General features: G+C 42.0%; 1 protein-coding gene across 1 annotated transcript in view; it reads right to left on the reverse strand.

Moving 5' to 3' along the window:
- Positions 1 to 16,044, reverse strand: part of LOC311233855 (nectin-3-like protein) — a 76,812-nt gene extending 60,768 nt beyond the window's left edge. Inside the window, exon 1 of the mRNA XM_084320905.1 lies at positions 15,918 to 16,044. Coding sequence (XP_084177031.1) covers positions 15,918 to 15,999 — 82 coding nt within the window. The 5' untranslated portion in view covers positions 16,000 to 16,044. The remainder of the gene's footprint in view (positions 1 to 15,917) is intronic.
- Between the last annotated feature and the right edge of the window lie 209 nt (positions 16,045 to 16,253).

Below are 16,253 nucleotides of genomic sequence, written 5' to 3' on the forward strand. Positions count from 1 at the left end.
ATTGTTAAAAAGAAATATTAATTTTTTTTTACTCGTAAAATAATTTGGGTCGCACCTAAATCGGCAGGGTCGGTCGGCAACCGGAACCAAAAAAAATTTTGTTAGGCCTAGGCTACTCTTTTTTACATGGATTAGAACTACTCTTTGCGCATCGCTATTTTCTCTATAGAATAGAATAGAAATACTTTTATTTAGGGCTGGGTGATAGAACGATAATTATCGTGATATATTTTAATAATTGATAGAAGAAAAAAAAATATCAAGTCAAATTTTTTGACCTGCAACAGGGCAGTTTTAAAACCAGAGACAGTGGACAGACTTGTCTTTCTTGCCTGCAACTTAAAGTAATGGCTTTGCTTGTCCAAATGACAATACTGACCAAATTGAGATTTATTTCTCTCTTGTTTGCAGTCACGGTGCACATGTGCAGTGGTTTGTCCACCAAAAAAGCGCCAAAAGATAGAAAAGAAACTAGCAGAGCCAGAACTGTTCAACTCCTCTGGAGCCACAGCCAGCAGAGAAGCCGGTTTACTTTCGCTTTTAAACCAGCTGCAGCCTGAGAACTGGAGTGTGAGGGGATGTAACACTAAAGATGGCGGCAACGACAAAGAATTGCTGCAAAATAAACATACATCTGTTGTTGAAAAAGAAAAAAAAATTATACTTATAACAATTTCGATAATTATCGATATCGAGTGATATGATAACATTCAGGGAACAAAATAACTACACGCCATTCGCCAATGGCCTGTAGATTTACCGTCTGGCGACTAAAAATAAATAGCTCTGCCCGCCATCTGGCGTCTAGTTCATATCGATACTCTTATTTTGAAAATCCTGTGCGGTAGGGGTGGACGGTATGGTCTAAAATGTATATCACGGTATAATTTGAAGCATAGACGGTAACGGTATATATCACGGTATCAGTGTTTCCGTTAGAATAATTTTTTTTGCCTGATAGGCAGGCTATATAAAGAATGACATCCTCAAGGCATGTAGATTTATAATATTTTAACTTAAAACTAGGCTACTTTTGCGTATAAAGTCATTATATTCCAAATAAAATAAGTCCCGAGTCCGTGCTGCTCCCATTGCAAACAGCCAGGCTGGATGCTGGATTTTGCTAGAAGCATATGTAGCTGCAGAGCCGCAGAGCCGCAGAGCCGCAGAGCCAGCGGCGCTTTCAGGTCTGGTCACAGCTTTCAGCTGTTGGGTGGGGGGGCGCTGTTGAGCGGACCTGACCTGAAAGCGCCGCTGGCTCTGCGGCTCTGCAGCTGCATGCTATTCGCAAATCCACTGTGGAGGACTGCCGTCCTCCCGGCTCCCGCTGCAGCCGTCGTTATCATAACACTACACGCATATCATAATGTTTACAGCAAACTGTAGTTGATCACCAGGTATGTTTTATTAACAGAATAATTCATATAAGAAAAACAATAGGGACATCTCTTACCTTTCTCCACTGGTTAAAAATGCCAGGAACTGAAATTGAAACTTGCTGTGCGCCGCGGTGATATGTGTTTATTATGAAATGACAATTGCGTGTTGACACGCCCACTGCGCGAAGCCTCCTAAATAACTTTTTCCAGTTTGCACATATCTATTATCTATGACTAATTCTATCTATTTTTAGGGGCAAATGCGATTGAAATAGTCGCGCTGTTACATGACGTCATTGCTATTTTAGAGCTTCTCTACCGGTTACACGGTATAGTCAAAATCCATACCGTAGAGCAAATTAATACCGCTTATACCGTATACCGTTTATACCGTCCACCCCGCGGGTCTCATTGCCGCCCCAAGCGCAGCTCCAGTCATAATATCTGGGCTCCGGCAGCTAGAAACTTTCCGTTCATATGATACTCTTATTTTGAAAAACCCTGTAGCAACTCCGCGAGTCATATCCGCCCCAGTCCGTGCTTCTGCTCCATTAAAGCCGAGCAGAGCAGCGATACACAGCATGCAGCCATAGAGCAGACTATTTGATTCCTTAAGGGCTCAAAGTTGCCTGGGTTTTGGTCATATGCTCCCGAAATGCTCCCGCTGTTTGACTGCTTCTATGTGCAGTGAAAACTACTATGATTTGCAACCTAGTTATTCATTTAATTCGGGGCAAACTAGCGTTAGCTCCACGTTAGCCGTGTGGAGCTAACGCTGCTCCGCATAAACACAGAGAGAGAGAGAGAGAGAGAGAGAGAGAGAGAGAGAGACAGAGAACAGCAGGCTGACTAGAAGAGGGTGGGGGCTAGCGGGGGAGGAGCCGTCTGTGTGTGTGGTGTGTGCGCGCTGACAGAGAGGAAAGACAGAGGAATAACGACCAGTTGACTGACTCATTCCTTCAGTCCACTCAAAATTATGCTAATATTCCTTATGTTGTTTATGATATTAATTGAAAATAGCATACGAGTGTATTATATAGTAATAACAACACATGGCGATATACTAAAAAGCTATTTATAATTGTTGGCTGGTAAAAAATCTGCCCAGCTGGTAGTTTTTCAAATCTACCAGCCAAATGGCTGGTAAGTCAAAAAGTTACGTTTGTTCCCTGAATTATCATATCGTTATCGCGATATCATTTTTTGCCATATCGCCCAGCCCTACTTTTATTATCCAGAGGGAAATTTGACACTGCAAATCGCTCAACATTAAACATTTAGACAAAACGGGTCACGAATAAGAATAACAAAACAAATCAAATTGCCTATGATAAGAGTTGAATAAAATATACAGTAAATAAATACAGTAAAAATATACTGAGGTCTACAGTAGGTGTAATATTGCACAGTGCTGTTTCAAGAGTAAGAGTCCAGGAAGATGGTAACTGTCATTCTGTGCTCAGTGATGCACAGTCAAGTCAAGTCAAGTCAAGTCTAAGAGTTTTATTTGTCACGGCATACAAGTATACAATGAAATGCGGGGGTCTTGCCCGCAACGATTGTGCATAATACAATAGTAATATATAATAAGAATCCAATAGAACGACATTGTGCAATAAAACAAGTAAACAAAGTAGGGCATATCGGTATATGTACATGAGTTATTTACAGAGCATGGTAGGAAATGCTAGGTCCTGTGGTAGTGCAATACACAGTTAGCTACGGATGAGGCACTGGGTCTTTATGTACACTGCTATACAATGCTATATTATAAAATCTCAAGTTATACTATACTATTCTTAAAGTGACCTTTCCTTTTGTAAAGTGACCATAAGTGTGAGCGTGTGCAGCATGAGTGTGTGTGTGCTCATGTTAAAGTGGCTGCTAGTGTGTGAGCGTGTACAGTGTGTGTGTTGTGTGTGTGTTCATGTGTGCTTGTGTGTGGAGAGTTCAGTGTTCAAGGCTCTGATGGCCTGGGGGAAGAAGCTGAGCCAAAGTCTCTCTGTCCTAGTTGCTGGTGTTCGCAGGCGTTTGCCTGACTGCAGCAGCTTGAACAGGCTGTAGTTGGGGTGGTGAGGGTCTTTCATTATTCTGCAGGCTCTGGATTTGCACCTCTTGTTGTATAGGAGTAGTGCAATACCCGTGGTACGCTCGGCTGAGCGCACTACTCTCTGTAGGGCCTTCTTGTCCTGTGCCGTGCTGTTTCCATACCAGGCACTGGCAGTGATGTTTCCAGTCAAGATGCTCTCTACAGCTCCGGAGTAGAAGGACTGGAGTATCTTCCCAGATACTCTGAACTTCCTTAACTAGGGATGCACCGAAATTTCGGCACCGAAAGTTTTCGGCCAAAAATGGCAAAAAATGGCCTTTCGGCTTTTGGCCGAAAGAGTTTTTTCACCGAAAATATATCACCGAAACAGAAACAACCTAACAACCTTGCGTGTTGTTGTGATGATGTCGCGCTGTCGGGAGTCGCGCTGTTTCTATGTAAACTCTGCGCGCAACGCGTCCAAAAATGAGTCTTTAACATGCTTTTATATCCTTATTTACTATATGCCCGTCGAGGTTAATCACTGAGTGATCTAATATGCATATTATTCGCGTGTTGTTGTGATGATGTCGCACTGTCGGGAGTCACGCTGTTTCTATGTAAACTCTGTGCGCAACGCGTCCAATAAATGCATCTTTAACATGCCTTCATATCCTTATTTACTATATGCCCGTCGCGGTTAATCACTGAGTGATTTAATATGCATATTATTCAGAGCGAGAGGGGGGGGGGGGATTGTGTTTCTCACATTGACGCCGTCTGTCGCGCGTCTACTGTGCCGAGTCAAGCGAGCACATTCAGCTGGGGACTAGAAAGGTGCGCTCAGTAGAGCACAGATGTCTGCTGCGGCAGCCAGAGAAAAGATGGAATTAATGTACTGTATGCATTCAGAAGTGCTGAATAAATGTTTTATGAACCCAATAGTGATTATTTATTATTTAAGTTAAGTTTTGCCATAATCATATTTTTCCATAATCATAATGTTCCACAACATTGGTAAAAAAAATTCTATTCTATTAATAATTTTCGGCCTTTCGGCTTTCGGCCAAGAATTTCCCATTCGGTGCATCCCTATCCTTCACTGTCTCACGTCGTGGTAGAGGCGTTGCTTCGCCTTTTTTACGACTGAGTCTATGTGTGTTGTCCATGTCAGATCCTCTGAGATGTGGACCCCCAGGTACTTGAAGCTGTTCACCCTGTCCACGGTAGCCCTGTTTATCCTCAGTGGTGTGTGTGTCCCCTGCTGTCTCCTCCTAAAATCCACGATCAGCTCCTTGGTTTTATCAATGTTCAGGAGCAGGCTGTTGTCCTGGCACCAGAGTTCCAGTACCTCAACCTCCTCCCGGTAGGCCTTCTCGTCGTTGTCCGAGATCAGCCCCACCACCACTGTGTCGTCCGCAAACTTCACTATGGAGTTGGAGCTGAACTTGTCCACACAGTCATGTGTGTATAGTGAGTACAGCAGGGGGCTCAGAACACAGCCCTGGGGGGACCCGATGCTCAGGGTGATGGTGTTGGAGGTCTGACCCCCCACCCTGACCGCCTGGGGCCTCTCACTCAGAAAGTCCAGTATCCAGGCGCTCAGAGCGGAGCTCAGACCCAGCTCAATCAGCTTGTCCACCAGTCTGGTGGGGACTATGGTGTTGAACGCTGAGCTGTAGTCAATGAACAACAGTCTCACATAGCCCCCCTTCTGGCGGTCTAGGTGAGAGAGGGTGCTGTGCAGTACTTGGGAGACCGCATCATCAGTGGACCCGTTTGGCCTGTATGCAAATTGCATAGGGTCCATATCACTGGGGAGGGAGGCACAAATGTGATCCTTGACCAGCCTCTCAAAACATTTCATGGCCACAGAGGTGAGTGCCACCGGTCTGTAGTCATTGAGACCTGTTGGGGAGGATTTCTTTGGTACCGGGATAATGGTAGACATCTTGAAGCAGGCAGGGACCACTGACTCCGCCAGGGATAGATTAAATATGGTGGTGAACACAGGGGCTAGCTGGTTAGCACAGGACTTAAGTATGCGTCCTGTTATCCCATCTGGGCCAGCGGCCTTTCTGGTGTTCACCTGCATAAATGCTCTTCTCACACTGTGCTCCGTCAATGAGAGAGCCCCCCCCGCCGCCCCCACGGATCCCCCCCCCCCCCTCCACAACAGCCGGCGCGCCAGTGACGTCACTAGCTGGTGAGCTAGTGGTAGGGCTGGGCGATATGACGATATTATATAAATATCGGGTACAGTTCATTAACGATACACTTTTTCAACGTATCATGGATATCGTGATGTTTTGGCCAAGAGGATTGTGTCGCGTCAATCTGTCCACACGTTACTCGTTCATATCTCAGCCCGTGCTGAGATATGCCCATTCCGCTGTCTGTTAATAAAGTTTTCAATCAGACAGATCGTTGTAGTAAAATCATTATGCCTCATTTAGTCATCCTGTGGAGCACTGGTCTCCTACTCGACGGCCGCGGGGAGCTAACGTTAGTAGCTTTGTTGATGTTCAGCACACAGGACATTCAGGAAGTCAAAAACGAATAGCGCGCAGGGGAGCTCCAGTAGCTCACCACGTACCGCGAGTGCTATTTCAGCGCCGTGGACAACCGTGCTCGTCACGGATCTGGGGCTGAGCGAGTTCGAATCCCGGACTGCAGCCGTGCCTTTCCCAGAGTGTCTTCCCCCCCATCTGAACCCTTTCAGCCTGCTTCTGTCGGTCGAACTTGACCAAGTATAAATGCGATAAACGTATAAAAGAGCCAGGGAAATGGCCAAAGTTTAAAAAGAAAAAAAACGAATAGCGCTTGCCGATTGGTGCTAAGAACAGCAGGGCGGGTGCAAGCGCTGTGACGTAATTGGCAGACTCGACTGTCAATCAAAATTATTATGTTTCCGTCAGAATGAACGAATGAAAACTTTATTAAAAGGTTGCAGAATGGGTACAATACAGTACAGGAGGATGAAGACCAGAAAAAGACTTTCGGCTTTTTTACATAAGGGTCCTCCATTTTCAATTCATCAAAACATTTAGAGACATACATATATACAGTAGTTTCATAAAAATGCTAAAATGCTATTGATTGATTTAAAACTTTATTAACATATTGCAGAATGGGTACAGTATAGCTCAATACATACAATTGTTAAGGGGATGCAGACCAGAGAAAGACTTTAGTCTTGTTTACATCAGGGTCCCCCATTTTCAATTCATCATATTTCATATCTAAATCATAATATCTCATTGCTAAATATATGCAATATATAATCTAATAATCTAAATCTAATATAAAAATGCTAAATGCATGGGTATTTTATTTTGTCTTTAATGTTAGCTTGCAAACTCAAATACTGTCTTGGTAAGCCTCAATGAATTGCTTGGGGTAAAAAAGAAAAACATCGTGATGTGTATCGCCGAAAGGTCAGAAAATATCGTGATATCATATTTAGGCCATATCGCCCAGCCCTAGCTAGCGGTGCCACTGTTTACACCAATCCGTGCATAGAAGGAGTTGAGTTTGTCCGCGAGAGAGGCGCCGTCGCTCCCCATTGAGGGGGCGCTGACTTTGTAGTCAGTTATCGTCCTCAGTCCCCGCCATAAGCCTCTTGTGTCATTCTTGTGTCATCACAGTGATGCATTGTATAGTCTGATGTAGGGCTGGGCGATATAACGATAAATATCGCGATATATTTTAATAATCTATATCGAATATCGAAATAAAATAAAGTCGAAAAATCTTTTTTTTTTTTTTTATTATATATATATATATATATATATATATATATATATATATATATATATATATTATTTTTTTGTGACCTGCAACAGGGCAGTTTTAAAACCAGAGACAGTGGACAGACTTGTCTTTCTTGCCTGCAACTTAGAGTAATGGCTTTGCTTGTCCAAATGACAATACTGACCAAATTGAGATTTATTTTTCTCTTGTCCATTTATTTTGTTTGCTTTCTAATTTAAAATACAGTTTGAAACCGTCTGTACACAGTAGGCTATGTGTGCTAGCAGAACTAGACTCCAGTCACGAGTCACGGTGCACATGTGCGGTGCAGCGTTTCCGTTAGCCGGTAATTACCGGTATTTGACCGGCAAAATATGTTGAAGTCCGAATATTTAAATCTCTCCGGTCTTAATGTTTGGTGAAAATAATTCCTCTAAGCACAATTTTATTATTTGAATTGTATTAAAATCGGCTAAAATTAAATAGCCTATGCGATGAACGAAACAATAATTCCATTTTCAGTTTAATTGTTGCTCAGATGTGAAACTTATTTTTCTTTTTTTTTGAGCCTGCACGCTCTGGCCACCATAACAACAAACAGGTATACGAGGAAGAGAGAGAGATGGCGAAACAAGCTAAGCTTAGTAAATATTTCATGAAACCAAGCACAAGCAGGTCTAATAATGACAACGAAGATGAGTCTTCTGAACTTGAAGTCACAGAGACCGCTGACGCTGATGCCGTGGTGGCTCCCGCGGAAAAGAAACAAAAATGTCGAGCGTACTTTTACTATTAATTTATTGATTGAACCACAAAGAGCATCCCCAGTCTGCTGCTACCGTTGCGAGCCTCGCCTGTTCCAATGGGGATCTATTAAAGTCGAACCAGCAACTAAAGTCGCTGTTCTCGCAGCCGTCGCAGGTACAAAACGGATAGGCACAACGAGAGACGGGGTGAGTGAGTGTTGACATTTTTAATCATATGCAACTGTTGGTTGACTGCCGTGTCACATAGTAATGCATATTATTGATTATAACTAAATGTAGGCTATAACCTATAATGAAATTAACAAATGCGTTACACGCATGTGGCTCGTCCTCTCTGCATGTGGCGACGAGCTACAGAAACGAGGCAATGTGATGATCAACTACAGTTTGCTGTGTGTGAAGTTGAACATTATGATATGTGTGACGTGTCTGATACAACGAGGTGAAGCGATGTCTACTCGAGATTCATTTGGGGGTGCGTGTGACAGAGCTGCTGCAGCGCAAGCCTGCGGGGCGGGAGCTTGATGCTGGTAGCGTATCGCACTAACTTGAGAGGCGAGAGATAGTAATTTGATTCTGCAAATCAATTTCTCATTCTTCGCTTGATGTAATTAATACACATGTCCAATTATAACGGAATTCGTTAGCTCATAAAAATGTGATTATAATAGACTGCTGTTTAAAACTCTGACCGGAATATCTTGAATATGTTCAAGTTTCAAGTTTCTTTAATAGTTGTCATACAGAAGTACAGAATACTTTTATACAAAATGCTTCTTACTGTTGCGCTCCAGAGACTGTGCAAGACAAGATAAGTATGAAATAAAATAACATAGTAAAATTAGAAGTAAAAAAAATGAGGTCACAGTGTTCAGTTTAGACATATGTACAATGTTCGATGCAGAATAGACGTAGTTACCATACAATATACAATACTGTGCAGTGTACTAATATACAATACTATATAGTGCAAGGCAGAAATGGAGAAATGGGACGAGGTGCAATTTAGGTACAATTCACAGTAGGTGTACGAGTTGTAGTGCAAATCCTTTATCAATAAATATAAAGTGTAAAGTGTTGATAGAAATCTTGCAGGACACCCAGACCGGCACGAATATGTTCTAACGGAAACGCTGGTTTGTCCACCAAAAAAGCGCCAAAAGATCGAAAATAAACTAGCAGAGCCAGAACTGTTCAACTCCCCTGGAGCCACAGCCAGCAGAGAAGCCGGTTTACTTTAGCTTTTAAACCAGCTGCAGCCTGAGAACTGGAGTGTGAGGGGATGTAACACTAAAGATGGCGGCAACGACAAAGAATTGCTGCAAAATAAAACATACATCTGTTGTTTAAAAAATAAATAAAAAGAAAGTTTAAAAAAAGTAAAAGATTTTTTTTTTATACTTATAACAATTTCGATAATTATCGATATCGAGAAATATGATAACATTATCATATCGTTATCACGATATGATTTTTTTCCATATCGCCCAGCCCTAGTCTGATGGCTGTTGGAATGAAGGACTTCCTATGCCGTTCAGTGCTGCATTTAGGTAGTGTGAGCCTAGCACTAGGGATGGGAATTGATAGGATTTTATCGATACGATTCCATTATCGATTCTGCTTATCGATTCGATTCTTTATCGATACCCTTATCGATACCTGCTCAATTTATAATTTACATAAATAAATTGGAAATGCAACAGAACTACATTTACATTTACATTTAGTCATTTAGCTGACGCTTTTATCCAAAGCGACTTACAAGTTCTGTACGACAAGCCATCAGGAAGGGCACAACTCTATCAGCTGAGCAACAATGTTCATCAAAGTGTTGAGTGCTACAGTGTAGGTTAGTTTATTAGGACAAGTGCATGACCGTACGGTTAGTTAGGGTTAGATATATTTTTTTTTATTCAGATAATGGTTGAAGAAGTGAGTCTTTAGTCGACGGCGAAAGATTGGACGTGATTCGGCTGTCCTAACTGGGGTGGGTAGTTCATTCCACCATTGTGGGGCAAGGACTGAGAATAGGCGACTTCTCTTTGATGACCCTCCCGGAGCTTGGATAGGAGTAGGTCTGAGGCGGCCAGAAGATGCAGAGCGTAGGGGTCTAAGCTGTTTAGAATAACAACATGCAACTTGACATTTCTGATTGTCATTTATTGTTGAGCCCCCATGTCAGAAAAATACAAAAACTGTAAAAAATAAAACATTAACTATAGCCTACACACTTAAATAAAATAATGTATTTGAGATTCTCTTAAAATGTATTTATTTTTTTATTCTTAAACTAATTTAATCTATTGAATAACAGGTCGTTATTCCTCTGACTTCTGTCTCACACACACACACACACACACAGAGCTCCCTCCCCGGGCCCCTGTCCTATAAGGTATTGGCTTGTGTTGCTACACGGACACATTTGCATGTTGCACCACTTGTACTTCCTGGCTTACAGAGTACAGAAGTAAACAAACACTCCGTCTATTATGTGAACTAAAGAGTACAAGGTTTACACAACAGCCCACACCTGCTGTTTTATTGTATTTGTACCTGTACTATCCGCTGTCAGCTGTTTATCTCTATTTGTGAGCTTGATTAAATAGCGTTAGCTCACGTTAGATAGCGTTAGCTCCGCGGCTAATTTTAGCTCACCCTCAACTAAATCAATGACTAGGTTCTAAAGCATTCAAGTAGTTTTCACTGCACATAGAAGTAGAGCTGCCGCGGTATTGATGTTTTCCTTACCGCACACATTTGCAAAATATTTCCTACCGCCGCGGTTATTACCGCACGCACACAAAAAATTAAAAAAAAAAAGTTTGAATGCATTTTTTTTTTAGTAGTAGTAGTCTACTCTTTATAGCATATAGCCTGCCTCTAGTCTAAATGTCTATCTTTAGAGGATGACTTTGCAGCATGAATATTGTTTGGGATTCGGCAAGCACGCATTAGTTATTGAAAGTGAAACACGGATTCGAAGTTTCCCCTCTGGTCGTGCGCAGTTCACTCGGTGTCGCGGGCAGGGGTGGTTACCCCTAACCCCCCCGACCCTTTCTTATTATTATTACTATAACGTTACTACTTTATAATAAAGGCATTCGTTTTGTGGCATTAACATTATATAGTTATACGTTCAATAACATCAGCGTATTTACCAAGGCAAGCAATACTCTATTCATATCTCAGTTCCTTTCTTTGCTCAGAGCGTGCTGCTGAGTTGTCCCATTCTGCGGTCTGTTAATAAAGTTTTCAATCAGACAAGTGTATAGAACGAAGGGCTTTTATTATAACATTCGTTGCAGACAGTAAAATCATTATGTCTCGTTTAGTACTCCTGAAGAGCGATGGTAGTCCACTCCGGCGGAGAGTTAAAGCTAACGTTATTAGCCGTGTTGTGATGAGCTGACATTCAGGACGTAAAAAACGTGTGACGCGTCTCTCTTCTGACCAATCAGTGGTCTGCAATGTTTCACGTGACTTTTCTGGTACCCAATAGGGTCGCTTGGAATCTCGATAGAGGAGTAGGGTATATCTGCAGAGCCGCAAGCCCAACGAGAGGAGGGTAATTTATTATTATTATTATAAAAAACAGCGGTGACGCGGTATTCAGCCTACTCTGCGGTGGCCGTGATGTAACAGCGATACCGCGGTTCCCAACGGGAACCGGTTTTCGATTCCCATCCCTACCTAGCACTGAACATGCTCCTCCTGTCAGCCAAGTTTGTGTATAGTGGGTGGGAGCGGTTTTCCCTGATGGCCGCCCAGGAGTTCAAAACTTTTAATCCCTATCCGATCAGATTTTTAAATCCCATTTTTTGTGATCCAGGATCAGACAACTCTGCCAGATTTTGTACCGGTATTTCAAAGCAATCCAGGATAGGATCACCCTGATCCAGATTCAGACTTTTCAAGATTACTAGATCCTGAATATCAGTGCTTTAATCCTACTGGTCTCCAGCTAGTGGATATGGAAAAAAGGAAGACAAGGACCACATTGCAAAGACATCTATAATGTCTAATTATATTGTTAAATACATAAAGGACATAAAATCATAACGGCAATGAATGGGATCGTCTCCGGTTACATGCCTGACAAGTAAAATGTGGATTCCGGACTCTTTTTTTCCCATCCATTTCATTCAGTCCAATCCAATGAGTGCAATACCATCCGGAGAGACGATAGGGGGCGGTATTTTCCCTGTTCGAGCTCAGATAGATCCCCACTGGTAACGTGAGGCTAGATTGAACAATTAAATAACGAGATTTCTCGTTCTTGGCACTCAACGCATGGCATGAACTAACAAGATTTCTCGTGGCTGGCACTCAAAGTGTTAATGTGACCAAACCTTTTTTAAATAAAATTGATTTGCCATGAAGGCTAAAATTGTGTATTATTTCAGTTAACAAACTTTGCCATCTTATTTATATTGAAACATATTTAAATAAATTGTATAATAGTACATTTAGCTCTGGTAATTCACTGGAAATCCACCCCTCTGGTCGGATCAAGAGAATCCAGTGTTTTGGGATCAAACTGATCCAAATCCTGTGTTGTCGGTTTGAACTATACTACCCGTTTTGAAGATTTGATCCAGATTAAAGCTTGGATTTGATTTCCTGATCTGATCGGATATCAAAGTGATCCTGATCCTGTTTTTTTGTTTTGAACTATCCAAAATCCCAATCTGATCAGATAGGGATTACAAATTTTGAACAAGCCATCTTCTTCCATTTTGCAATCCGCGCCTGAAATCTCTTCACCTCAGATTCCACAGCGTCCGTATGAAACACAGTGCACTGTGGGTTAAATCGGGCCTTGAGGCAAAGGTAATTTGCCTTGATGATTTTGGAATCGTTTCAGCTCCAACTGCAACCCATTCTTTGAACTGCAGTGGAAATATGCTGGTCTAGCTCATATGCACAAAATATCTGTGACAGCCGACAATGAAGCATATTTCACAGTATAATAAGTTACTAAAGTGAAACCCACTCGTCAGACCAAAACAAAAAAGGAAACAAAGCGCAATACCAAGCAGGGCTCTTTCACCTAGAGGTCGCTGTTTGACAGCATTACAGATTATAGCCTACATTTAATGACTCAAGCGTGTGTGCTTTTTTCATATTACTGAAATGATGTTGGTGTTCGAGTTAAATTAATATTGCTTTGGCAAAGTGATTGTTATTGGAGGCGAACGTGGGTGTAGCAAATGTTTTTGTTATCAGAGCTTGGTTTGAGTATAAACTGTATTGGAGGTAGAATTTAGAATTGTAGTCAAATTTATTTTAAATCTGGCTATTTTTTTTATACCACCAGCAAGTGTACAGAATGTAGTTACTATACTGTGTACACAGGTAATATTTGGAGACTGTTTGAAAAAATGGATAGCGCCCAACCCTAATGGACGGCCCAGTTGGCAATCAAAGCCCTAAACCTGGCAGTGTTGGTATCATTCTCCACACTGAGCTGCAAAGATAATGCCTTTTACAAACCTCACACCATCCTGCATGTGCTGGTACTGGTTCCTGTATGTGCTGAGGAAACAGCTATTGATTAAGATATTTCTTACAGATTTTATTTTTATCTGACTGACCACCAACATCTATATTTCTCTTCTCCGGGCAGTGGAGCTGCCAGGGGCAATGCAATGATAGGCCAATTGAAGACCAAGACAGCGGTCAGTCCCCGGTCACCATACTGCTGTCGTAACGTTGTGGTGAACAGCGAAAGCCTTCAATACCATCCGTCAAGTCTGGTCAGTTTCTTTTTTTTACAGAGATCAATCCAGGGGCTAAACTGTCGGGGGCAGGGGCCTGGTACAGTACAGCCCACAGGCCATCAGTTGCCTATCTCACAGCCTATTAGCTATGAGTCCAACTATGAGTAATTTTTTCAACTAGTAAAATGAGACAAAGGCAGAAAGTGTTAGACTAACTGACACAAATCAGGTAGGTTCAATCTATAATGTCAAATCATCTTGTGATCTTTTGCTTAGTTAAGAGAGACTAACATTACATTTATATCCGGCCACATCGATGCATCTTCATTAGTCAAATAGATATCAAATTGCATCTTTGTTTTGGGCGGGGTTGATTGTATGATCCTTGTGTATTGTGGCTTCTGGCTCGTGTAGAAGCCTACATTTACACTTGACCAATTTGTGGCCCCAATGCGTCTCAAACCACCTGCCGAAGTGGTTTGAGAAAACAAGATTTAAATCCTAGCCCCAATGCATCTTGGTTGCATTGTTACACTTGGCTCTACAGCTGTCTGACGTGCGTAAAGTGGCCAAGTGGAAATGAGGTATGGCTAGTGAGTCAGGGGTGCAGCGGTACTTGCTATCGATCGACCGATAGTTAAAAGGACTCTGAATTGGTATCGGCTGTGAGAAAGTGGCATAAGTGCACTCCTACAAACAGGCGATCATATAGGCCTATCTTTTATTTTGTTGCACTCTACGTCTGGCTGGAGAGTAACCTTTACTAAATTAACCAGTGTTCTATCCTGGTATGAAAACGTTGGGTTTTCTTTTCACTTACCATAGTCTGATGCCAAACAAACTGTTTTGGCTGATGGCTGGTCCCATTTAAGTGTCAAACTCAAAACATTTTCTGTCCAGTATATTTTATATTTTTAGGTCATTCAGATTCATCACTAATGATAGGCTATAAATTACACTCGTCACTGTGTCCTTTATGAAAAGGCTGGTTGGCCCTCTCTGACAGAGAGGCATAACAAACACTGGTATTTGGTCTTTTGGTCTTATTGGTTAGCTACCTCCTTATATTACATCATTATTGGAATGGAATTTTGGAACCTATGGAACCCGTTCTATAGTGACTGGCTGGTCCTTAAGGTCCCCCGAGTTTGCTCAGAACAGGGTAAATCTGCTATTTGCTATGATGCCCCTATCTCATGGAATGAACAGTTTAAAACCTTGATCTACAACCATTCTCCATCAAGTTGTATGCGTTTTAATTTATTTGTTATCATTGATCTTTGCCTCGTCTTGTCTCTTTATTTTATATGCTTTTTTGGTTCTTATTTCTGAATGTACACTTGATGTGACCGTAAATTGGGGAAACCTCAGTTTCCTTTCGAGTGTAAATAAAAGGTTTGAAAATTAAAATGTCCTTGTATTTTCCTTGTGCAATATCTAGTGGGTGTCTTTGTTTGCAAGCTACTGGTAGCCAAATCAACTTTGGTATGCAGTTGTTCCTGTTTCAAACATAGAGGGGGAAAAAGCATGGAATATGAAGATATGATGATCTTCTCATTCCAGCATCTATGCCACAACGAACTCCCATGGATATCCCATGCAACTCACCCTTCTTCTCAATACATCCCTAGTACCAAGTGTCCACACTTAGTTATAAATGACGTCATTCTCCTCCCCAGAAGAGCCCTTGATAAAAAAGAGTTTGGCCACTATAGGCGCCATATTACTGCCCGTTATCTGGAACTAAGCAGTAGAATTGGTGGCAAATATTAAATATTGCCCTCAATACAGCCAATGCCAGAAATTCTTAAAAAGAAGGTTCCTTATAATTGTATGTTACTTAACAATGCCGCGTAGCAGGCCTGCGGGGGTAACGTGTCAAAACTGCAACGACCTAAACAAAAGATATTAATCTTTGACCAAACTCTGCTTATCAACGGCTCTGATCCTCGGCGGTTTCTCGCGGAATGTTTCTATGGCAGCCGCGGATCACGGCGGCACACCATCATCTACGGCATCGAAAGGCGTTCAACTGAACTTTCCAGCAAGTTTCCTTTGGTATAAAGACACCCTTCGCCGATACAAACAATGATTTTTCCGCATGAAACTTAACATTATCTTTTTTAAATTCCAGGGGATAAATACATACTTTCGGGAGACAGAGGCGCGAGACATGCGTCTTGTGTGTTGCACAAAACTTCTGTTTAGCAGCAGGTTAAATATAACGCATACTGTACATAGTGACCTTTAAATTCATAAGTTAACCTACCTTTAACGCTGTACAATAAAAGGTAAAATACGGCAATCTTGCGCTGGTGCCAGGGGTAATTCCAGTGACCAGACGATAACATGTTTCCAAGCAGTGTCGTTTCTTCTACACGGTAGCGCGCGACACCGTTATCTGCCGAACTGTGGCACCTCCTCGGCAACCGCTCTGAACGGCCTGCGGACGGTACCATTACACGACACGAAGCAGGGGAGGTCAGCTCACCTGACAGAAGCGAAACGAGTAGTCATTTATATAGTCCACCCCCCAACAAATGGTCGACTGTCCTATTTATATACATTACGTCATTCTTTGAAAACTATTTTTTTACAGTCTGGA

Source organism: Notolepis coatsorum (assembly GCF_963971535.1).
Source record: "Notolepis coatsorum genome assembly, chromosome: 8".
NCBI lineage: Eukaryota > Metazoa > Chordata > Actinopteri > Aulopiformes > Paralepididae > Notolepis > Notolepis coatsorum.